A 25,784-nucleotide genomic window follows, 5' to 3' on the forward strand; every position below is an offset into this window, starting at 1 on the left:
CCTCCCCTGACTCAGACTTCGGCTCTGTTTAAGAGCCAGGCTGCCCGAGCCAGCGCTACCGGCTTCGGGCAGCCCCCCGTGCCTCCGGACCCTGAGCCGCCGGCCGGGCACTTCCCTTCCCGGGCTCCAGCTGCTCTGCTCCGGCGGCGCAGGGTCTGGAGGCAAGGGGGCTGCCCGAAGCCGGTAGCGCTGGCTTGGGCAGCTTGGCTCTTAAACAGAGCCAAAGAGTCAGGGGAAGAGCAGAGCAGCTGGAGCCCGGGAGGGAAAGTGCCCGGCCGGGGGCGCAGGGTCCGGAGGCATAGGGGCTGCCCAAAGCCCGAGCGCTACCGGCTTCACGGGTTTGCGGGCAGCCTCCAGACCCTGCGCCCCCGGTGGGGCTCTTCCCCTCCCGGGCTCCAGCTGTGCTGGGGAAGCGCCGGCTGGGGGCGCAGGGTCTGGCGGCTGCCCGGCAAACCATGAAGCCGGTAGCGCTTGGGCAGCCCTTTTCGCGTGGCTGGGAGGGAGGAGGGGGAGTTAGGGCGGGGACTTTGGGGGAATGGGCGGAGTAGGGGTGGAGTTGGGGCGGGGCTGGGGGTGGAAAAGGGGCGGGGCCAGGGCCCGTGGAGTGTCCTCTTTTTTTATTTTTTAAATATGGTAACCCTAGGCACCTGTAAGCAATTTTCCTCCAGGAATCAGACTACCAAGCTGATTAAAGGGGCTCAAAAACACCTTCAAAACAAAACATTATTTATTCACCCAAAAGATATGCAGCCCACAGAGCAAAGTGTTTAAACAGTAAAGGTCTATACATATATTTCCTCCTTATTTAAACCTTAATCTTTCTTTGTCAGCTTTGGAAAGTTCTACTCAGAGTTTCTCCCACCCCAGAAATGGAAGTAACAGACTGTTGCTGCAGCATGCTCTCTGTATCCCTCTCTGTGTCCCAGAGGCCCACATTTTATCCAGTTCAAACATCTTGTCCTCATTTCCCCCTAAGCCCCTTCATTTGCTCTCTGGGCAGAACTGATTGATTTCTTTTCCTAGCAATTTCTTTCCCCTGGAGGTGTCAGGGAGACTTCAATTGGAGGTGAAGCTTCCAAGGAATTCATGTGCATTGTCTTTAAAATATGGTGATTGAATTAAAGTCATGGTCTATGACTTAACCCTTTGAGCCAGGTAGGCAGCAGTACAAAACTGAGCAAGTAAACTGAGGAGCACCTGATATCTATAAAAAATACAGATATTTCCCTCATTTTCCACAGTGGCTTATTATTTTTACATTATGGCTAATGAATTACATATTTAATTTAAAAAAAATTGAGGGAGAGAGAGGGGAGAGAGAAGAATTATAAAAAAATCATTCAGCAATAAAACGTAGCTCTTGGAAGAAGAACAACAGAAAATGATTAGGTGCAGGAGATCGGGCAGAATGAAAGTTAGTAGCATAATGCTGAACACAATAATTGACTCATGAGCAGGGATTTGAAGGACAGTAAAGTTTCCTAGAAATAACTGGAGAAGGGATGCTGCTATTAGAGTACTTGAAGATGTTCAAGTAAATGCATCTCTTAGAAGATAATTCTGAAAAACTATTACTAGTCAACCACTGTTCAATCTTTACCATAAAATAATTTCCAGCATGTGCTAATAAGCATGCTTTGCTTGTCTGTTTATACCCTTTGCTCCTTTCTCATGCCTTTCAGTCACAAGATATTGCAGCCTCTTCTTCTTAAATGAACAATTAAAATAGAGGAATTGGCAGGCATTATTACTACCATCTAAAAATGGTTTTGCTTCCCAAAATAAATTGAGACTAGAATACCACAAGTCAGTGTGGTCATTTGGGCTAGCAAAAGCATTATTTGTTTCTAGTGCACTAATTTATAAAAAAGTTATAGGCAATTTTGTTCTGTTGCATTAAAACATTCATGTAATTGAATTGACTGCACAGACCTACTGTATTTGAATGACTTCCAGCTGCCCTACATACAGTACAGCACAGGAGTACCTGAATGATGATACTGCAGAAGAATGGGAATGTGAGAGATCATTTATAGTTCCCAAGGCTCTCTAAAGCATTTGAACATTTGTGAGATCCTGTCATTTTAATTCATCTGTTTGCCATTGCATATCTTCTGCGTAATATCATTAAAATACCACTGGCAGTAGCAGTCTCATTCAAGAATCTGAGGTTACCACTGCATAAGTATTTTCCTATGGTTACGCCATTATTAACAGGATAGAAAATCTAAGTATTATTTCTAAATGGAGTGATGTCTTTTATTGCAGTTTTTGATTTTAGATGCTAGTACATACTAAATAAAAAGTAGTTATTAATTTTCCCCAATAGTCTATCATTATAATTCCACTGTATCAGAGAAAATGATCAGCTATAATTTTTGTAATTTCAAGCAGCATTGTTAAGAATGGTATTTGCATGTATCATATGATGCACACACTATCACCAAGTCCCTTTCAGTTCTAAATCCACATGGTAAAGTGGATGAATAAATGATTGAATGCTTAGGTGAAAATATACAATTATATTTAGAAAACAAGTTACAGTACAAGTCTGTGAAACAAATACATATAATAAATAAATATCTATTTATAAATAATCTTTTATATCATAAGCAAGACACAAGAAGTAATTCTTCCACTTTACTCAGTACTGATAAGGCCTCAGCTGGATTTGTGTCCCCAGTTCTGGGCACCACACTTCAGAAAAGATGTGAACAAATTAGCGGAAGTCCAGAGGAGAGCAAGAAAAACAATTAAAGGTCTAGAAAACATGACCTATGAGGAAAAATTGAAAAAAATTGGGCATGGTTAGTCTGGAGAAGAGAAGACTCAGGGGGGACATGACTACAGTGTTCAAGTACATAGAAGGACAAGAAGTAAAGGGCTTAAATTGCAGCAAGGGAGATTTAAATTAGACATTAAGAAAAACTTCCTAACTGTCTGGGTGCTTAACTACCAAGGGAGGTTGTGGAATCTCCATCACTGGAGGATTTTAAGAATAGGTTAGACAAACATCCGTTAGGAATGGACTAGATAATATTTTGTCCTGCACCTATCAAGATCCCTTCCAGTTCTACATTTCTACGATTCGGTGATTCTATGCCTGCCAAGATTTTCAGAAATGGATTAATAAAATGTAGAATTAGGAACTTGATTGTAACACTAATAACTGCCTGATTTTCAAAGGTGCAGAGCACTCTTTTCTCTTTAAATCTTAGTCACCAATTAATTTAAAACTGTAGTCCTAGCCTATTAAAATAAAGGTTTAAAACCGTACTTTCACTATCATGCTAGACAATCACGAAGTTTGAAGGAATCTTACAAACTGCAGTTTAAATTGTTCCCTTTAGAAAAAAGTTACAGCTCAGTTCTTTTGATCTGTGCCCACACAGTATCATACAGTGAATCTCTCCAGCAAAGTAACATTGCAGTTTTCAATATCATCCATTTCTGTAATAAACACCTGTTTTGACAATTGGAAGAACTGTTTGCCATATGTCTACCTCCAACCTGAGGTTCTTTTCCTATACAAAAAAACCTCAGGTTTTTTATTTGTTACAAAGCAAGCAAGCGAGTTATGCTACAGCATATAGAAAACCTGAAACTATAAAATACAAAATATCCAGTCCATCTCTCTTCTGCATTATAAATGTTACATGAGCCAGTTCCCAGAAGAATTAAAATGAGCAGCTGGGTATATACAGCTTTTCATTTATAATAGTAGTTGTACTGCTTAGTTACAACTATAGTCTAGGTGATGGGCTATAGAACTAGCAGAGGAAATATTAGGCTGTAATAGCAGAATGAATGCAAGTGAACTGAACAAGAGAGAGTGTAAAAGGAATCCTGGATCTAGCTTTCAGCTAGAGTTAAAATGAAGCACAAGGAGCAAATGGGGCAAGATTGGAAATTTGACTTAAGTGCACTGAACCTATGATAATTAGAGATTTTTTTTGGAAACAGAGGAATAGAATTAAAATGAAAAATTCAAAATATTTTGTACATCATAATGCAAGTATTTTACAAATGACAACAATTTTATTTGAATAGGAGTACTTGTGGCACCTTAGAGACTAATGAATTTATTTCGTTAGTCTCTAAGGTGCCACAAGTACTCCTGTTCTTTTTGCGGACACAGACTAACACAGCTGCTACTCTGAAACCTGAATTTTATTTGATTAGCACTTAGCAAAACCAACTACAAAAATACTATTTTTCAACAAATTGTAAAAATAAAAAAAAAAGTTTCAAAACCACCTAATTTGTGTTCTAAAAACATTTTAAATTGATTTTTGTTTATGGATTTTGAGTTATATTTTGAAATCAGTTTACCACAGAGGGTACTTCTCTGTTGGTGATTTCCTTGATTTAAATTTTCAAAATGACATGCACCACACGGGGAGCACACAAACTTCAATGTATCTGCACTAATCCTGACTTACTCACATACAGATATTTATATGCAAATTAGGGTTTGCACGAAAGCCCAGGATTTTGGTTATGTGCATGTTGTACATATGCAGCTGAATGTCAATTTTGCAAATGTGGCCGATGGTATCGTCTTATAATCCATTTCATTTTCAGACAGACCAAGATATTTGTTAACACAATGGCTTTCATCTAACCTACATCTCCACTTTCTAAAATATAACCTTGCCCAAATTCCTTCTCATGATATTCCTTCCATAAGGCATTTCTTTTATCTTTTCTGAAATATTCTTTTCCGAATAATGGTGTCTCTGTAGTTCAGTGAATATACATATCTACTGCCTAGAGTAATAATTCCATTACAATTTCCTGTTCTCACTATTGGTCACCTATTGTACTATTAAACAAAATCTGTATCTAGACTGATTTTTTACATATTAGCTTGCTAAAGTAAATGAAAGTCACTTGTGAGAGATCAGAGGCACTGTCAATGCAGAATGGCTTTCTGTCTTTCTTTTTTCCAACTTATACCTTAACTAGCACTGTGACTCAGCAAGAGATCTACAGTTGCTTCGTGTTGAAGGCTGAGCTTAACTCACAAGCAGTCTCTGCTAGGTGGTTGTTTTTATGCTACTTTCTTAGTTCAGCCTTAGACAGAATAAGGCAACTCTACTAGAGCAGCTTGCTTACTTTTCTGCTTATAGTTAAGGTGTTGCAAAGCCAGTCAATATGAAATAGGGAATGAAAGCTTAGTAAATCAGAGCAAAAAATTGGGAGTCAGGGGCATTCTGGATTCTGTTCCAGCTGGGCAACTGACTTATTCTGTGTCCTTGAATATGTTCTTTGATTTCTTTCTACCTCATTAAGATAGGTGGGGATTGAATAAAAAGCAAAACTTATTTGAAAAACTAATGCTGAGCAGAAGTTTCATTGATACAACTCTCTCTCTCTCTCTCACACACACACACACACACACAATTAATAGTATCTTACTCCAAAAAATTCTGCACATAACACAATGTAAACATCCAACATCCATCCACTCAATATTTTTGTAGGCTTCCATCTCCCATTCATAATCTTACTATGAACATTTAAAAAAAATCAAAAGAGGCATGGAAAATTGTTACATAACTTCTTATTTAGTAATTTACATCACAACTGACCACACCATTTTCAAAAAATATATATGAAAATATCCAGAAACATAATGTTTTAAATGTACTTAAAATATTTATGTTGATTTGAAACAGTTGACCATTTTTACACTGATTCTTCATTTTATGCACAGGAAATATCTCTGAAATCAGTAAATCCTTAAAACAAGTGAAAATATTTTAATATTTAGGAAGAACTATAATTCTCTCTACACCAGACAAAAATTTATCCCATGAAAAATACAGTGCCCCTTTGCATAACTTTACTTTAGCACAGCTTTTGATAATTATAAAATATGCTATTATAAGGTGAGTAATTAAAGTGAAGTTTTGTGCATTGAGGGCCAAGACTCAGCAAGTTGTTTTATATCAGACTCAGTGTCACACCACAAGTCTGATAAAGGAAGTGGTTCACAGTACAGCATTAGAAATTAATCTCAAATCACATGTGCAACACCTGCAGTGTATTCAGGAAACTAGCAGCACCACAGGACTACAGCAAAATGGCAAGTTAACCACATCAACATCAGATGCTGCAACAATCTGCAGATGAAATTTACATAGTACAAGTTACCAGAGATTCAAAATAGGTAAATCACCAAATATGTTGGGATTTATTGTGGGCACAAAGGGGAGAGAGGAGGACATATTCCCACAGATGCCAGCCATCTGTGATTGTGCCTTCCCAAATTCACATGGTTCTGTGTAGTTACACACCAATGGAAGCCGGAGTAAAATGCTACAATTTATCCCTAAATAGCTAATTAGGCAGGATGTTGTTAAGAGTAAAATATGTGCCCCGATACCATCATAAATAATAATTACACACAAAAAACATTAAAAGAACATTGTTAAGGTTGCAAAATTGGGCACTCAAAAGTTAGGGAATGCCCGAATTAAGGCTGTCTTTGCCTACACTCTGGGGATGAATCAGTGCTGTGTAGTGAAGGAGGCTGTTGTCTGTAAGACATCCAGCTTTCACTTGTTGCACAAATTGAAATAGATAGTGAATGAGTGAACATACTAATATTCTTTCCTCTTCTTTTGTGTATGATTATCAAGGAAACTTCTACTCAAGACGCAGGGTTAGGACTATAGGAAGAGAAAGGAGGGTTTCATGGTTAAGGTATTTGAATGCTGCTTGGACATCTGGATTCTATCCCTGCCTTGGCCACTGAATTCCTGTGTGATGTAAGTAAATTACTTCAACTTTTCACAGGTGGTCACTAATTGTGCATTCTGCATTTTCTGGTCATCCAACTAGATACCTTGCGGCCTGATTTGCAGAAGCGCTGAGCACTCAACTGCAACTGAAGTCAATGGGAGCTGTGCCCTGAACATATATAGCGCTATGGAATGTTTCAGTCAGTTCCTTTGACTGAGCAGAAAGAAAAGTGTAAGATGATAAATCTACAATCAAAAATGGGTCAGAGACAAGAAAAAACAAACCTGAATGGAAAAAAGTAAAAAATAAAATAAAGTTGTAACCTTGAAACTCAGAGTGGAGATTGGGCAGGCAGGCAAATGAGAATTTTGTAAGATGGTATCTTCAAAAAAGCAGTATCACAGGTACATCATTTCCCCTTTTTAAAAAATAGCAAATGTTTGGGACTATCACATCTGAAGAGTAAAAAGATGATGCGATGGCTCAAAAGAAAAATGAAAGTGAAGCTTTCCTAAGGTTATGTGAAATGCCTGAGCCTCTTGAAGAGCAACATGAGTATATTTTACCTGTTCTGTTCAGGGCAGGGACCCTGCCTTCTGTTCTGGAATGTGCCTAGAACATTGTTATGCTGTGGGCTGCTGGACAACAAATGAAAAGTAATAATAAGCTACAAGGACACTGAAGTGAGAGATGGAAACTGGCAGACCAGCTGCAGAAGCAGGATAACAAGTACTACTGCACTGGAGTGGAGAGGTAACATGGAGTCTAGCTAGCGCCCCCACCCCCACAGCACCCCCTCGACTCAGAATTGTGGAAGAGAGATCAATACACTCTAGGGGCACTAGGACCCATTCAATGATCCCCATCCTTCACCACGTGAGCTAGGAGGAAGAATTTAACTGCAGGGATTGAATTAACAGGAGCAGCTGCACAAGCAGGTTAAGCGTGGACTTGCAGACAAAAAAATATCCAGTAAAAACTGTAGAAAATATTATTACCGTTCTATACTGATAGGTTATGTGCTTCAGACCCTTCCCAGCTCCTGTCTCATAGTCTCTTCATCTCAGCCTCACTCCACACCTGTCCCTCAGACATTTCTGCCCTGCTTTGTCCTGCTCACCCCCTCCCTTCCCTTCCCTTTCCATCCCATTTAGCTAATCCCCTCCTAACTAAAGCTACCCCCAGAAAATTATGGAACTAACATCACATTTGTTGACATTACATTGGATGCTCTGCTTAGATATTACATCCCTTTCTCCCTGGTCTGCTTTGTCTATTTAAATTATAAACCCTTCAGAGCAAGGATTGTCTACTGCTCTCTGTTTGTGCAGTGCCTAGCGCACTGGGGCTCTGATCTTGGTTGTTCCCTAGGCACTACTGTAATAAACATGATTAATAATAATAAGCAGCAAGGATGAGCTCGGAATAAAAACTGAACTCAGTCTGTGAGTTTAAACCATAGTGGTGCAGAAACGACCTCAGATTATCTAATTTACCTAAAAGCTATCAAAGCTATCTAAAATTGCAATGATTTAACAACCAGAGAACTCTCTCCAGATTTGAGAAGAGAGACTCTGCAGTTACTCCATGGAAAGGAAGAAACTGAAGTGATCGGTAACTTCAGCTTGTAACTTGAGCACCTAATGTTCAGTGCTCTCAGGGGAGGGTGAAAGGGTATTCATGCAGTCCCAGAAAGGACTGCTTTTCTGGAAGGTTCCAAAGCTCAGTGGTACCCACAAAGAAGGCTAAGAAAAAAGTGTGTCCTACAAGCAGGAATATGCAGAAGCCACTTGGGAGAAGAATTAATAGTTTCACCATACGTCCATATGTTTGATCCAGAAAATAATCATAAATTGTCTGATGCCCTTTCAGGGTTTTTTGCCAAATATGTTTGGACTGCTGAGTCACACATATCTTAATTTTAAGAAATACAATTCTACACTTCTTCCTCTTCCAAATTACATGTATTAGTCTGTAAAAGTGTGAAGTTCCCACCCTGTTCTGAATGCATATAATCAAAATTTTGCCCTTGATTTTGGCTTGGAAATTGGATTTTCAAATACAACCTACACAAACATTTCCCTCATCTTTCTCTCTAAACTTGACCATTCGCAGATTTCCTCTCCAACCCCCTGCAGAGTATCTTTTGTCCCATCACTAGCTCCGTTTTCTCCAGACAGGTCCAAGCTCTCTACATCAAGATGATCCAGAGGCAGGAACTGGGAAAATGTCACCATTACTGTTTCACATCCCAAATTTAGATTGGTTGATTCATCCATTCTTTCTGTATCACTGGTTATTTTCATTCCAGTATTAGCAGCTATGTTAACTTTATATGTTTGAGTTCTTCTGTCTTCATTGTTAATTTATCTCAGTTGTGCGTAAAGTAAGCACCCCATTTTAAATTATTTTCTTTCTTTGTTCCCAAAATGGACATTACTGCTTCTGACAAACTGTAATGCAGTTAGAAAAAATTGGGAGTTTTTTTCAGGTGAATATGTTGAAGGTATTCATGTGTACACATTGAACTAATGGCTGAGACTTCTGATCTTGCATATGTTTAGCAGAAAATACTGCTTTGACTTGCCTGTTATTAAAGGAAGGATGCTAGCTTAGGATTTGGGAGGCCTAGGCTCAATACCCTGCTCTACTTCAGGCTTACTGCGTGACCTTGGGAAAGTCACTTAGGTCCAGATTTGCTCAGCATTGTGGGGCCTTCCCAACCCCTTGGCAGTCTGCTGCCTAGTGGAATCCTCATCCCTGCCAAGGCTGGCTCTACTGTTTTTGCCGCCCCAAGCAGCGCACTGAATTGCCGACGACGACAGTGGGGGCAGTCCGTGTGCCGTTAGGGCGGCATGCGCGTTTCCGTGGCGGCGGCAATTCGGCGGCAGCTTCTGTCTTCAGCCGGAAGACAGAAGCTGCCGCCGAATTGCCGCTGCGGGCAGCTAAACATAGACACTGCTGCTGAACTGCCGCCACCGCGGAAACACGCGTGCCGCCCTAACGGCACACGGACTGCCCCCGCCGTCCGCAACGGCAATTCGGCGTGCTGCTTGGGGGCAAAAACACACGGACTGCCGCCCCTTGCAGATTGCCGCCCCAAGCACCTGCTTGGAATGCTGGTGCCTGGAGCTGGGCCTGATCCCTGGGAGTTAGACACACCGGCTCCCCATACAATGCATGAGGAGAGTCAGGTGCCTAGGCAAGGGATCCTCAGAAGCCAGCAAGCTGAGCAGGAAGCTGCGTAAACTAGCCATGAATGAAATTTACAGGGAAGGGCTTAGGCACCTGAGATAGGCCAGAAATAGGCACCTCCCTCTGCTCAGATGTTCAGCTTTGAATCTTCTTCAGGAGGTAGGTGCCTAAGCCAGGTCAGCTGCTCAGGTTGCCCAGGCACTAACAGCTGAAAAAATTAACACTAGACCTGGTTTTCCCATCCTGTGAGATTTTCCCATTCCACATCGGAGGGGTGGGGGGGAGAGAGCGAGAGCGCACACATGCACGCCCCTATAACCTGGTTAGTTAGGGCATTCACCTGGGATGTGAGAGACAGGTTCAAATCCCTGCTTTGCCTGATTCGGAGTTGGGACTTAAATCCACATCACCCTACGTTTCCTTGTGTCCTCGGATGTCTTTTCTGCAGGTGCTGTGTTGCCCCTTCACCCTATCAGTGGCCTGCATCCGGCTTTCCTGCTGTAGTATCTGACAGGTATCAGGCCTTACGCATGTTCAGAGCAGGCCTATAAGATCAGCCTCCAGTGGTAAGATCCTACTTTGGGGCTTCGGCTTCAGTTAGGGCTCCAAGCATCTTGTTAGCTGTTGGGGGCATTAGCACTTAGTTGGCTTTGTGAATGCTGACAGGCAGAAACTCTTCAAAAAGTTAGCTGGCAGCTGAGTGGCAGTGTTGAGAATGTCAGTGGGTCTTTAGGTACCTAACTACTTTTGGGGATCTAGGCCTTAGTTTCTCTATACCTCAGTTCTCATTTTTAAAATGGGAATAATAGTGGTACCCTACCTCACAGAGGTGCTGTGAGGATAAATATATTAAAGATTGTGATACACTCAGGTACTATGGTTATGGGAGCAATATAAATACTTAAGATATATAGATCCTCACTATCAGAGTCCACGGGATCATGGTTAATTAGAAATTGGGCAAAAAGAGGAAGGTTACACTTTTATGAATGTAATTTTAACACTGAAACAAACTAACAACTAGTGCTCACAAAACTAAAAAAAAAAAAAAAAAATTGAATTAGGGCTGATCCTGTTGGATAGTTATAGTGTTTTTCAGTGCTATGGAGGAGACCCATGTTTAAATACCTACCTTGGCACCTGGCTGTTGCTCTCTAGGGCAATGCTCAGCCATGGGGAAGGGAATGACTTGAATCATTCAACAGTAACTCATGAACAGATTAAGATGTCAGCCAGAAGAATAGGAGTTATAATTTGGAGTTTTAAGGTGGAGAGGATTTAAAGCTTCAGAAAATGATGGCACATTTTAGCACTAGGTTACTAGGACCTGACCTGCACTGAAATCACTGAGAAGTCTTGAAAATAAAGTTCAGTATGAGATTTTTTTTTTTAATTTCATTAAAGCACTAGCAGGTTTTTAGATTTGCTTGTTGTGAAAGCATCAGTGTTTTTCCACTTTTCTAGTCATTAACAGCTTCAGTTTGTGGTTCCCTATGGCACTGAAGCTGCTAAAATTGTCACTGACTCCTTGCTAGTTTTAAAACCAAGAGACTGCATCAGCTAGAATTTTTTTCTGGAATACAGCACCAGAATGAGCCTGCTCCATTAGTATTGTACACCTAACATTTATTCCCAAGCATTCAGTTTCACTGTGCAGTTTGCTATGCAGTTCACACACATTCATAGCAGCAACAGAACACTTTTTCCCTCCAATAACTTGTAAATGACCTACTGTAAAGTGCCTTGCCTTTAATTAATCTTTTCTCTACTTATGCTAAACTTTGCTTTTTTTCTTTTTTCTTTTTATGGTGCAGCTGTTGCCATTTCTGGCTCCCTTTCCCATCAGTCTCTTAAGGTTTCAGCTACTGAAGCCAGTTAGGGGCAGGAAATAACTGTAGCCATTACCCCACTCAGTCAGCACTGTTGCCTGCCAGAGAGGAAGGGTGGAGGGATCCTTCCTATTCCTATAAAAAAAATTGAAATCCGGTGGCAAAACCAGGGATGATCAGTAATGTTTTTATTTTGCGGTTGTAAAACCATTGCATATCAACTGTATGGAAATACCACATTGGGAACAGGTGAGCCTGTACAAGCTCTCAAGCCCTCAGCAGACCACCCCTCAGCTTGCCCTTAAACCACTATTTCAGTGTGACAAGGCTGTAAATTCAGATTGGCACAATAGATCAGAAGCAGACTCAATTTCAGGGATCCTCTGAATATATACAGATTCTGAGATAAGGTATGGACATTTGTATAGAACAATGTTGAATTCAGAAAGGTCACTGACTTTGTGAAAGCTGTTAAAATGAAAACTGCAGCCTGTGATGGAAAAATACTGGCTCCAACACTGCAGAATGAATAAGAGAATGCAGAGGAGTACAGGAAAGGATTGTGTATATAATTTATTCTAGAGATGGGGGTGAAGAAAAAAGTAATCCTTGCTAGCAAACATCACACAATGGTAGTGCAAAGAAATCTCTTAAATTCAGTTTATTTAGCATGGACAAAAACATTGCTTTTTAAGTGACAAAACACTTTCACTCTCTTGTTCATCAAAATAATCTTTCTAATAAACTTCTATTCTCATAACAAAGTTCTCTTTTTAGTTTTGCTAACTAAGCAAGTCTTTCAGAATTTTCTAGCATTTCATTCTGCTTGTTTGGTATGCTTCTCACCTTCTAGCCTAGAATTCCTAGTTTTAATAAAAGAAAGGCATTGTGACAGAAACATCACTAGGAAGCATGGAGATTTCAAAAGACTACTACACTGAGGTGTACCCAATGCTACAGCATGTAGAATATTCATGGGACTTATATATCAATACGTGTTATATGTATCTTTGTATTTCTGGCTTGTTAGGTGGGTTTCTTGTGGAATCTGCAATTGACAGGAGGGAAGGGGGAATTAATGCAAAGTTTCCAAAGCCAGTTATAAAGATACTAGAGTTGAGCGATTTTTTTCCCCAGTGAATAAAAATTTAGCTGAAAAGAAAAAAAATCAGCGAATAGTTTTGGTTGAAGAAAAAAAAAAAGATTTGGGAAATGTCAAAACAGTTATGACATTTTGTTTCAAAACTAAATTTTTCAAATGCAATAATTCAAATTGACATGTTGTTTAGAAAATGCTGACATTTCATTTTGAAATGTAGTTTCGAGTTGATATTCAAATCATTTAGTTCTACTGAATGAATTTTTTTCAGTTTTTCCTTTGTCAAAATATTTTATCTCTGATCTAAATGAAAATTTGTTTACTGGATTTTTTTTGGTTTGGTATTCACAAAGCTCTAGCAGACACCCAGCCTTTGAAATTTCACTCCCTGGGGAGTGGGAGCATTTACCGGTTTTACCTGTTTTAGGAAGCAAGGGGAAAACAAAGGTTCACAACTGTATAAAATGTCCACCTGAACAGTCTTGTGGCATTTCTCATTATGATCCAAAACTCACATGAGATTGTAACCTAGAGGGCAAACCCTGCTAGCTGGGTTTGAAGGACTTTGAGGCCTACCAGATTCCCCACATGAAAGACAGTTTGTCTTATGATATGTTTTCTCTGTAATGCTTTTGTCGTAAAATAAATGTACTGTGCTCTGTGAAAGCTGGTTGGTCACTAGTGCACATTCTCATAGGCCTTTGTGAGAGAGAGCACAACTGCAAAGTCAGGGCTAAGGTCAGACCTGCTGGGATAAACACAATGAAGCCCAGGGGGACTGGTCCCTCCCCAAGAGAGGTGATGGCAAAGACTGAGACCTGACTGAGAGCCCCGGAACTGTGACGGACATACCTTCATTTCTCTTTCATTTATATTCAAAAGCATGGAACTCAGAGAAATAAGTTTTAAATAGCATATAGCAAGACAATCGGTCAACTGCCAAAATCTGAAATATATACTATATGTAGCTTGTGGACAGGAAGCTTGATCTTTTGGTCCAGTCTGTTATCCCCCATTCTAATGGGCAATATGGCAATAAAGAACCATCCATAAACTGGAGTTGAGAATCCCCAAACCCCAGGTTTTGGATGGTCAAAATTCTTTCAGGAGTTCAGAACCTTCAGAAGTTGCCACCAAGATAATTTTTTTTCCTCAGTGGAAGCCTATTGAGGAGAAGGCTTGGAGGCTTTATATGGCTTTATATGCAAACCTATACCAAAGATGATACATCTCTATAAGCTGTTCACTGAGGTGCACGTAAAATACCGTATATACTTGTTCATTAGCCCGTTCATTTATAAGCCGACCCCCCAAGATGGTAAGGTAAAAATAGCAAAAGCAGTATGACCCTTTCATAAGCCGACCCTATATTTCAGGGGTTGGCAATCTTTGGCTCCTGGCCTGTTAGGATAAGCCTCTAGCGGGCCTGGACGTTTTGTTTACCTGGAGTGTTCACAGGCACAGAGCCCCTCAGCTCCCAGGGCTGCAGTTTGCCGTTCCCAGCCAATGGCCACTTCCCGCAGCTCCCATTGGCTGGGAACACCAAACCGCTGCCACAGGGAGCTGAGGGGCTCCGTGCCTGCAGACGCTCCAGGTAAACAAAACGACAATGTATTAGATATTCAATTCAATGATTCCATAGAGTTTAAAATCATCACATTTTGGTGTAGACCCATTTATAAGCCGATCCCTGCTCTTTGATGTGTCATTTTTTTACCAAAAATATTCGGCTTATGAATGAGTGTACAGTATCCAGTGGCCAGTTTAAGCAAAGCAAGCATGTAATTATGCTGGGGGCCATTTCCTCGGGTCAAGAGTGTTCCCTTAGCTTATCACAGAATCATAGAAATGTAGGGCTGGAAGGGACCTTGAGAAGTCATCCATTCAAGCCCCTGCGCTAAGGCCCAAGTAAACCCAGACTATCCCAGACAGGTGTTTGTCCAATCTGTTATTAAAAACCTCCAATGATGGGAATTTCACAACTCCCCGTGGAAGTCTTTTCCAGAGCTCGATTACCCTTAGTGTGCCAGCCATTTTGAAAGAGCACAGTTCCACGTGTAATTCCCCTTTGTGAAATTTGCTGAAAAAGAAACATTCAATATAAAAATAATGGGGGGAAATGTCCATTAACCCTAAAAAAAAGTTTCAAATATAGCCTATGTACAAGATTTCTGAGAGTGCTAACTATAAGCAGAGTTAAAAACATCTGCATTATTCTGTTTAGGTCATTTAAGAGAAAGAAGGAAACACTGAATTCTAAATATCTTAAAGGATTATTTTTGAATATTAATTTTAACTCAAAGTAATTAGCCAATTTATTTGTAAATTCTCAGAAAATTCACTCAAAGACTAAGTAATATAATTTTGAGGAGAATTTCTGTATTCTTCATACATAATGAAGTGCCTGAATCCCTACTTTAAGTGCAAAACTCAACTTTAACTAAGATACCATGAGTGGCACTTCCATAATTAATATGTTTAATATCATACTTCCTACTTTCTATATTATACATATATTATACAGTGTTACTGCAAATTCTTGCATACATCTTCACATAGATATAAGCCAAAGAAGTTAATAAAAATATGTCAATAAAATTAAGAAAACCCTAACTAATGTATGTAAATAGGCACTTATTTTTGTTGTACATTTGTCTCAAATCTGTCACATGAAGTGCATTTTAAATGAGCTTTTTAAAAAATGGAGTAGCTCTTCAGACGATGCTAAATTAATATACATTTTTGGTACATTTTTCCAAGCTTCCTTTCTGACACTCCTTTGTGTTTTCCACTGCATATACCTCCACCCATAAAGAGCCATTCATTTAACTTAACAAAATAGTTGTGTGCTAAGGAAATGTGTATAAGTATATTTAGGGTGTTTATCACTACAGTACCGTATTTTAATGCCTATAATTATTTTAGAAATGAAATGGTGAATATAATTTTTCATCACCAATACTCATGAAACTTACATACATGCTTAACTTTATGCCTTTTGAGACGTACTAGTGAAGTCTGTAAAGTTAAAACACATACATCTTTGAAGGTATGGAAAAATCTTTACAAAATGAACTACATTTCCAAACTATGCAAAACAAATTTAACAATTGCTCAAAGTTTGTACTATTTAATTACAAAATAACAATCCCTTATTCCGTGACTCTGTGAAACAACCATTTAAAACAAAATCAACTTTCTACTCTTCACCTTTCACCTGTAGGACAAAAAGATTTCAGTCTACCGAGTTAACTCTGAATGCTAATTATTCAGTAATTACTTGTACTTGCATTTTAATATTACATTTATTGCTGATTAAGGGGTATTTTTTCCCCACCAGAAGTTTGGTTTCTGAGACTTGAAAACCAAATCTCAGTCCCCTGGTACCTCCTAAAATGACTCCTCCAAACCTTTCTTTAGAATTTTATGAAGGGAAAGGAAAGCCATCAAATAAGCACACCAAGATGTTAGAAACTTAAAGCTATACAATAACTTGAAACATTTATTTTAATGAAATTTTACACTAAATTAAAACTAGGTAGACACTTGCTGGGAAAGGAATATGTAGGAGGAAACTAAGGAAGTGTGGTAGTGCTTCATACATTAGAGCTATGGGGCAAACCTGGCCACTTAGATATTAGTAATAGAAACCCAGACCAAACTAGCCTCTGGCGTGCCCATCTACTAAGATTTTATGTTAAAAAAAATTATCCGGTACCATAAATTTGAATCCTCCAGTTCAGACAGTAGGAAAACGAGCAGCTAAAAACTCAGACCAGAGGGTAAGAGGCTAGAGCAGGGGTGGGCAAACTATGGCCCATGGGCCAGCTCCGGCTCCTTGGGCTTTAGATCCGGTCTGTGGTGCCGCCGGCACCACGTCCCTGCGGGCCCCCAGGTGGGGGGGGGCAGAGGGCTCCGTGCTGGTGCCCTTTCCTCCAGGCACCACCCCCCACGGAGAACCGCAGCCAATGGGAGCTTCAGGGGAGGTACCTGGAGACGCAGCAAGGGCAGCACATGCGGAGCCTTCCGCCCCCCTCCCTCAGGGGCTGCAGAGCTTCCTGGAGCGGCGCGGCATGGGGCCAGGGCAGGCATGCAGAGAGCCTGGCCTGGCCCCGGTGCATGCCGTTGCCACCCTGGAGCCACTTTAGGTAAGCGGCACTGGGCCGGAGCCCAAACCCCTCCTGCACCCCCCCCCCCTCCTCCACCCCCACTCCCCGCCCTGAACTCCCTTCTGCACCCTGCATCCCTGTACACCCCAAACTGCTGCCCTGAGCCCCCTCCCACTCTGCACCCCTCCTGTACCCCTGCCCTGAGCCCCCTCCTGCACCCCAATCCCCTTCCCTGAGCCCCTTCCTCCGTACCCCTCTTCTGCCCCAATCCCTTGCCCTGAGCCCCTTCCTGCACACTGCACCCCCTCCCACACCCCACACCCCTTCCACACCCCAACCCCCTGCCCTGGCCCTGCATACAATTTCCCCACCCAGATGTGGCCCTCAGCCCAAAAAGTTTTCCCACCCCGGACTAGAATATCAGACCTGGTACTACACGACTATTAGAGAAAATTCCAAAGCTCGTTCTGAATGCTTTGTAAAGTGATGAATTAATTCCATGTGTTCATATTCCAGCCAGTTTGCTTCAGTTAGGAGGATACCTTTTGACTACAGAAGATGGATATCACATGAAGACTTGACTTCAGTGAAAAACTCTCTTGGCCCTGTAGGTCTACTTAACACAGGGTACAAATCCGTTTTGCTATTCTGTTATCAACGAACTCATCTAAGGCCTGCAAAAAGAACTTAATCATATGATTAATATCACACCTCTTTGGTCAGACTCTACTCTTCCCCAGAACCAGCTGGGTACTGTAGAAATACATTTCCTCTTTAGGATAGGCCTCTTGTCATAGTCACTGGAGGAGCAGTCTATTTACTCACAAGCTTCTTATTTGCTAAATAGGCAACAAAAAGCCCTACATAAACCTTAGTCCTTGTTAGTGAAAATATAACATCTGCCACTTGGAAATATTTTACATTTACAGAGAGTTTGTAAATAACATTTTTTATTTTATTCCGAGCTCAAACCAATTCCTACGAGGCAAAACCAAGCTCCTGCAGCACTCAAGGTTATCCCCATGAATTCTTTCAGAGGTGCCCTAGCAAGAGCATTTGTACGTTAGCTAGCATAATAAAAGGAAAGACAACAGCCCAAACACCCACTTGGTAATGGAAATGCCTTATTTAAAAATACCAATTAAAATGTAGTCTTGGAGAGAAAATCTTAATGCAGGTGTAGACCGTCATCATTTACCTTGGAGACCCTCCAATCGAGGCTTTTTCACCAAGATTCACTGGCCTTCAAGTCACCACTCTCTTTTTGCAGTGGAGGGGGAATATATTAATGAGTCCTAGGCACATCTGTCTATGGTTATATAGCTGGTCTTCATAAGTCTTACTGTAGCATAGAAGCTACATGTTATGGGAGTAATGGAATTCTGAAGCACAGTCAGACGCTTCCCAGTCTTTATCCAAAATTCTCTTACAGCTCATGAAAGATTTGGGTATATTTGTGACCAAATACAATTATTTTCTGTATGTCTAACCGAAAAAACAATTGTGGGCGGAGGAGCGGGAAGCTGATTTGGTTGATATAAAGCAAAGTCTTTAAGGTGTACATTATCTGGAAAATGCCTGGAAGTTTTCTAAAGCAGTATTTTTCATAATTGCTGAGTTAATACAACAAATATTTTTTAAGGCTAACAACATTGCAGAATTAATCATGAAAATATAACAAAATCAGAAAGTGAATAAAAGAAGCACCCACATGAACATTTACCTTCCACTGCTCTTTTGAAGAAAACTTTGCAACTGCCACAGGTAACCACCCCATAATGACATCCAGATGCCTCATCCCCACATACGAGACATACTTTGGAAGGTCTTGAGGATCCAGTTGATACACTTCTAAGTGAGGAGCTGGGGAAAAATAAAATGAAATGATTAATATTTCAAAAAACACTGGCCATAATGTAAAGCTCAATTAATAATTTATAACAAGGTGTACTGCTCTAAACATGTAACAATTAGAGAACCAAAACTCTTTCTGGCACTGCCTGATTGCATACAACCACAGTTGCCTTAATTAGTACATGAAATATTTTTGTTGCTTATTTTAAAAATACTCATAAACCTATCAATGCTCAAGTAAGGAAACTTCCAAAAGGGCAATTGTGTTTACTGATAGTAGATGACTAAAATAAATAAAACAACAATAATAAATAATCTTTAATTTAGCAATGCATGTGTTCAGTAATGTTTAGGTGATGCACTATGCCGTTCTTATTTCTACCCTGACTTACCACATTACTCCACAAGTTTACAGTTAGTTAATATTTCTGTTCATATTACATTTCATTAAACAGCCTAATAGCATATATACTTTTAAAGTATGTTATTTCAAAAAGCATAGAGAACTTTTCTATAGTATTTTGCATGCCAGAATAGGGGAGAAATGTTGGAGGTGTAGGCAGAGGGTTCTGAAACTTCACATATGGACTAGTATCTTTCAAACCCAACTTCAAGAATATGGCACATGGTGGTTTGGGGTTGAATTGGGGATTTATGCACAACCCTCAGTAGATGGCAGTTTTGAGGCATTCCCCCAGGGGAGCGGCAAGAGTCATTGTTCTTCAAGAATACTTGGAGTCAGTTCTGCTTGCTGGTCTGGAGATTCCTCATCCCCTTTAGGGAAGCTTGTGCAACTGGCAGTGCTAGTTCAATGCATTTCTTATGCTCAAAGATGCAGTTGCTCAAGAATAAGGAAGGCTTCTGACTCCAGCAGCCACTATTGTACACCTATGGTCAGGTACAATCTTGCCCCCTAATATCTCATCACTTCCCTTGGCAAGCACAATCAATTGACATTCTCATGTGCTCACTACCTTTAATGTAACAAGGATAAATTTGTGTAAAAAAACGCAAAGTTTTATATTGAGTTCCAAATAGCTATACTATTTCAAAATTTCACATATCTGCTAAAATGGGTATTCTACAGTAGCAGGATAATTTGAAATTAACAGTGAAAATTTATTTATTAACGTTCTCAAGCTCAAAAATGTGTATTTATTTGTTCTTTACTGTGAAATAGAAAAGTACTCAGGGATTTTTAATTCATGGTAATATTTATTTATTATAAAGACAGGGGAAAGCCTTGATAAATGTTTCTGAATGAATAAGAAATATTACATTTTTCTCAAGTTGTAGTCATCAATATAATATATACCTCTCTAACAGCAGAGAAAGCATAAACGGATGGGCATTTTCATAAATCTTGAGTAAACTACACAACCAAAGCTGCATTTATAACTTAATATTTTCAAGCATTATAGTTGGATACATAATCTGCTTCAATAATGAGTAGGGCTGGTCAAAAAATTCTGTTAAAAATGTTTCTTGATGAAAAATTGGAGTTTTAACTAAACAAACTTTTTGCAAAAAGTTCTCTGCTTTCACCAGAATATTTCAATTGTTTGTCAAAAACTGCATGAAAACTAAAAATGTTTTCAACTGAAAACCAAAATCTTTTGGCTGAAACATAAAATACTTTGATTCTCAAATGCTGCTGTCCCATTCTCCTACGTGGCTGGGCTGCCCAGCCAGACTTTACCTCCATGATATACCGTGGCATGTGAATACCAGGATGCACTGACTTCCCTCAGGGAAGACTGTGGTGCATCATGGCAAACCACCTGATCAGGGAACCTGGCCTATACGGGAGCATGGGAGCATGAGACACTGAAATTACAATTCCCATGAGGCACCATGGTGGCATTTCAGAATTTAAATATTTTGATTTTCAGCCAAAATATTTTTGCTTTAATTTTTTGAGGAAAACTTTAAATTAAAAGGCATTTCCCAACCAATTATAGTAATGAATTTGAAATTCTGTTCTCACTAGATTCACCAGGTAAAAAAGAGAAAGCAGACACAGCAGGACAATGGTTGGTTCATGCTTGATGCTACATACCTACACAATGTTTACTTACTAAGTACATTCTAAAGTATATACCTATTATAAATTTAACTGTGGATTCCTTATGCACCCATAAACCTCCCACCAATTTCAGTGATAGTTTTGGTCAGGATTGGATTATAAATGAATAACACTAGATTTTTTTTTAAAAATAAGCTTGCTATGTTCCTGCACGTTCCATTCACCTTTGTTGTTTTAAAAATGATGTTAAATTTCTTCATACAATAGGTACAGTTGTTTGTATAATATGGAAAATGTATGAAAGTGATCACTTCTAAAAATTTACTGCAACTCATACTGCTAATCTTGAATTCAGTCATTCTGTTCATGAAAGTTATTTCTTACTCACAGGAATGCACAGATGGTTACACCTTTTTGTCCTAAAGCACTCTTATAATCAAGTTGTCAAATTTTTCCTCAATGACTTGACTTAACCATGACAAACAGGATTACTGAAACAAGCACTTTTAAAATTTCCAGGCCAAATATTCAGCATTTCACTCCACAGAACTGGATTTCTAAATTTTTCCACCAGATTAAATAATATCTGTCAGATTTTACATTTACTGAAAGAAACAAACAATTTAAGAATGAAAACAAACAGTATATTTCTAAACCAGGAAATAAAGTACATTTTTTTTTAATTTTAAAGTACTTTGAAACGGCATTTGCCTTGAGAACTCTGCTAGTTATTTTTCTCCCTCTACTATAAATTATATGAACAAGGACATTATCCTCCTTTCCTTGTCAATCTGCCATATATTACAATCCCTGTGCTCATGCTAACAAAAATGATACTATGGAAAGGATTCTGATTTTTAAATCATGCTGATGAAGAAATCTGGAGAAAGGTATACCTCTACCTTGATATAATGCGACCCGATATAACACGAATTCAGATATAACGCGGTGTTCCGGGGGGGGATGGGGCTGCTCACTCCAGTGGATCAAAGCAAGTTCAATATAACGCGGTTTCACCTATAACGCAGTAAGATTTTTTGGCTCCCGAGGACAGCGTTATATCGAGGTAGAGATGTATATGGACGTGAAGTTTCATAGTTAGCATTAGACGTTCAGTTGATTATAACATTGATTATTCTTAGCTATTTTTCTAGTTTAGTTCTTAAAACGACATATTATTTGGCAAAAATTGCTATTTCTACAGGTCAAAAGAGACCAAAAATTAGTTTGCTTAGGTAATGAATTCTTTGGGGGGAAAATGGTAGTCTGATCCAATGAAAATACCAAAGAAGGGTAGAAGTTTTACCAATGACTTCATTCAGTTAGACCAGTAACTAAATGTTTTTCAAAATCCCTTCCTAAATCTAATTAAGTTTATATCTGGATATGGCCGAAATAAATCTAGTTTTCAGAAAAAAAATCACTAAAGGAAAATTGCCAACTTAGGTCCGAACCTCCAAAGGCTTATGCTTGTGCTTAATTTGGCATGTTGACGACTCACATGCTTGACTATTTTGCTGTATGAGGACATTAGTAAGACTGCAATTAAATTGATTTTCCTTTGTTTTCATTAAAACACCATTATTCAAATAAACATATTACTTTACCAGTCAATATTCATAAACACATAACAAATATAATGCAAAATACTGGTTGTCCCCTTGGCAGGGTAGGTGGAAGGAGGTTGGTTCAGGGTCCCCATCCCCCAGGCTCTGCACTACCACCCATCCTGCTGCTGGCCAGTTCTCATAGGAACTGTGCAAACCCACAAGATCTCTCTCCCTCACTTCCCCACCCCCAGGGCTGTGCTGGGAATCAACCTGATGGCTCTGTGTTGGCCACTTGTCCAGCGCATGCACATGCACACCAGGAGGAGGCAGTTCCACCATGCAGATGCTCAACTTTCCAATCTAGGCAGGTGGGATTCCAACGGGGTGCACCTGTTGGTCATGTGGAGCTCTATGCACACACATAGGGCTGAAAGGGGCCTCAAGAAGCCACCAAGTCCAGCCCCCTGTGCTTTGGCAGGACCAAGTAAACCTAGACCATCCTCAAAAGGTGTTTGTCCAACTTGCTCTTAAAAGCTTCCAATGATAGTGACTATCACCTCCCTTGGAAGCCTGTTCTAGTTAGAATTTTTTTCCTAATATATATACCTTAAATCTCCCTTTCTGTAGATTAAGCCCGTTACTTCTTGTCCTACCTTCAGTGGACACGGAGAACAATTGATCACCGTCTTCTTTATAACAACCTTTAACATATTGGAAGACTGTTATCAGGTCCCCTCTCAATAGACTTAAGAAAAGAAGAAACATGCCCAGGTTTTTAATCTTTCCTGTGAGGTCAGTTTTTTTAAAAACTTTTACCTTTTTTGTTGCTCTCCTGTGGACTCTTTCCAATTTGTCCTCATCTCTCCTAAACTGTGGTTCCCAGAACTGGATAGAGTACTCCAGCTGGGGCCTCACCAGTGCTGAGTAGAGCATGACTATTACCTCCTGTGTCTTACATACAACACTCCTGTTAATACACCCCAGGATCATATTAGCTCTTTTTGCAGCTGCATCACTTTGATGACTCATATTCAGATCCTTTTCAGCAGGTCTACCACTTAACCAGTTATTCCCCATTGTAGTTGTGCATTTATTTTTCCTTCCTAAGTGAAGTACTTTGTGCTCGTCTTTCTTTAATTTCATTTTGTTGAATTCAGATCAATTTGTCAAGATAATTTTGAATTGTAAACCTGTCCTTCAAAGTGCTTGCAACCCTTCCCAGCTTGGTGTCATCTATAAATTTTATAAGCGTACTCTCTCTATTCCATTATCCATGTCATTAATGAAAATATTGACTAGTACCAGACCGAGGACTGACCCCACCAGATACACCCTCCGAATTTGATAGCAAACCATTGATAACTACTCTGAGCACGGTCTTTCACCTAGTTGTGCACCCACCTCATAGACTTCCCTAGGTCAGTAATCCTACCAAAGAAGGAAATTAGGTTGGTTGCCATGACTTGTTCTTAATAAATCAATGCTTACTATTCCTCATAACCCTATTATCCTCCAGGTGCTTACACACTGATTGTTTAATAATTTGCTCCAGTATCTTTTCCAGGTATTCTAGTTAGGCTGACTGATCTATTATTCCCCAAGTCCTCTTTTTAAAGATAGGTACTATGTTTGTTCTCCTGGTACCTCTCACATCCTCCAGGAGTTCTGAAACATAATTGCTAATGACTCTGAGATTGATTCAGCTAGTTCCTTAAGTACCTTAGGATGAATTTCATCAGGCCCTGCTGACTTGAATACACCTACCTCATCTAAATATTCTTTAACCTGTTTTTTCCCTATTTTAGCTTGCATTCCTTCCCCGGGTAGTTAATATTGAGTATCTGGCCTTCATTAACGTTTTTAGTGAAGGCTGAAGCAAAATAGACATTTAACACCTCAGCCTTCTTGATGTAATCAGTTATTAAGTGTCCTTTCCCACCAAATAGAAGATTTACACTTTCCTACATCTTTCTCTTGCTACTAATGTACTTAAAGAATCTCATCTTATTGCCTTTTATGTCCCTTGCCAGTTGTTAATTATGTTGTGCCTTAGCCTTTCTGGCTTTGTCCCTATATACTTATGAAGTTCTTTTGTACTCCTCCTTATCAATTTGACCATGTTTCCACTTTTTTTAAGATTCCTTTTTGATTTTCAGGTCATTAAAGAGCTCCCGATGGAACCATATTGTCCTCTTACTATTCTTCCTATCTTTCCTTTGCATTGGAATAGTTTGTAGATGTGCCTTTAATATTGTTGCTTTGAGGAACTGCCAACTCTCCTGAACTCCTTTTTCCCCCCTCAGAATTTTTCCCCATGAGATCTTACCTATTAGTTCTGAGTTTGTGAAGTCTACTTTTTTGAAGACCATTATCCTGCTGCTCTCAGTCCTTCCTTTCCTTAGAATCATGAAATCTATCATTTCATGATCACTGTCACTTAAATTGCCTTCCACCCTCAGATTTGCTCCCAATTCCTCCCTGTTGGTCAGAATCAAGTTTAAAGGGCTGTCCCCCAGGTTACTTCCTCCACTTTCTGGAACAAAAAGTTGTCCCCAATACAATCCAAGAACTTATTGGAAATTTTGTGTTTTGCCATATTACTTTCCCATCAGATGTCTGGGTACTTAAAGTCCCCCATTTCGACCAGGTCCTGTGTTTTGGATATTTCTGTTATTGGTTTTGGAAATGCCTCATCCACTCCCCTTCCTGATTTGGTCGTCTATAATATATCCCCACCATGACATAACCCCTATTTTTAGGCCTTTTATCACATGCATTGCAGGCTCCAAACTCAGCTCCATATGCATCCTGCCCATGCTGAGCTGCCACACATGGGACGTGAATCTCCGTGGTGGGCACAACTACAAAAAAGTTTGGGAACCTCTGCTCTAGATAGAGTGAAGATGACAACACAATACATTCACTTAAGTCTAATTTTAAAATTAAGAAGCATTATTACATTGACACATAGCAGAGCTGGTGACTAAAGCAGTCAACTGATCTAGTTAGTAAGACCAGTAATGTTAAAAAGGTAGAACTTTTCATTCACACAGAACCAGCTAGTTCTTGGCTCAGAGACTTATTAGCTTAAGTATGTTTTATTCTTAGTAAAAGCTGATGGGGGTATGTGGTAGAGAGCATGCCTGTTCCCAATTTTAGAACATCAGTGCTTCCTATCAAGTAGAGACAGCAAAGTATCAGAAAATTCCCAAGTATGTAGTAATACAAGACATTCCTTGAAATGTAAAGACCTCAAACTATGGTAAGAGCTTGCTAGAAAATTTTAATCAAAACACTTTCCACTGGAAAATGTTGTTTTCACAAAAATGAAATTATTCAAGAAATCATGAAGAAATTTCCTGTGGGGAAAAA

At 39.7% G+C, this 25,784-nt stretch overlaps 1 protein-coding gene and 1 pseudogene across 4 annotated transcripts in view; one reads left to right on the top strand and one right to left on the bottom strand.

Annotated features, from left to right (window-relative positions):
- Positions 1-25,784, bottom strand: part of NR3C2 (nuclear receptor subfamily 3 group C member 2) — a 263,120-nt gene that overhangs the window by 86,448 nt on the left and 150,888 nt on the right. For 3 of the 4 annotated variants that reach the window (XM_034772481.1, XM_034772478.1, XM_034772480.1), the window contains exon 3: positions 18,694-18,845. In XM_034772481.1, the coding sequence (XP_034628372.1) occupies positions 18,694-18,845 (152 nt within the window). The remainder of the gene's footprint in view (positions 1-18,693; positions 18,846-25,784) is intronic. The other variant, XM_034772479.1, reaches the window with a different exon arrangement.
- On the top strand, positions 11,931-12,402 carry LOC117878327 (annotated as a pseudogene).

The sequence above is a fragment of the Trachemys scripta genome, chromosome 5 (genome assembly GCF_013100865.1).
Source record: "Trachemys scripta elegans isolate TJP31775 chromosome 5, CAS_Tse_1.0, whole genome shotgun sequence".
NCBI lineage: Eukaryota > Metazoa > Chordata > Testudines > Emydidae > Trachemys > Trachemys scripta.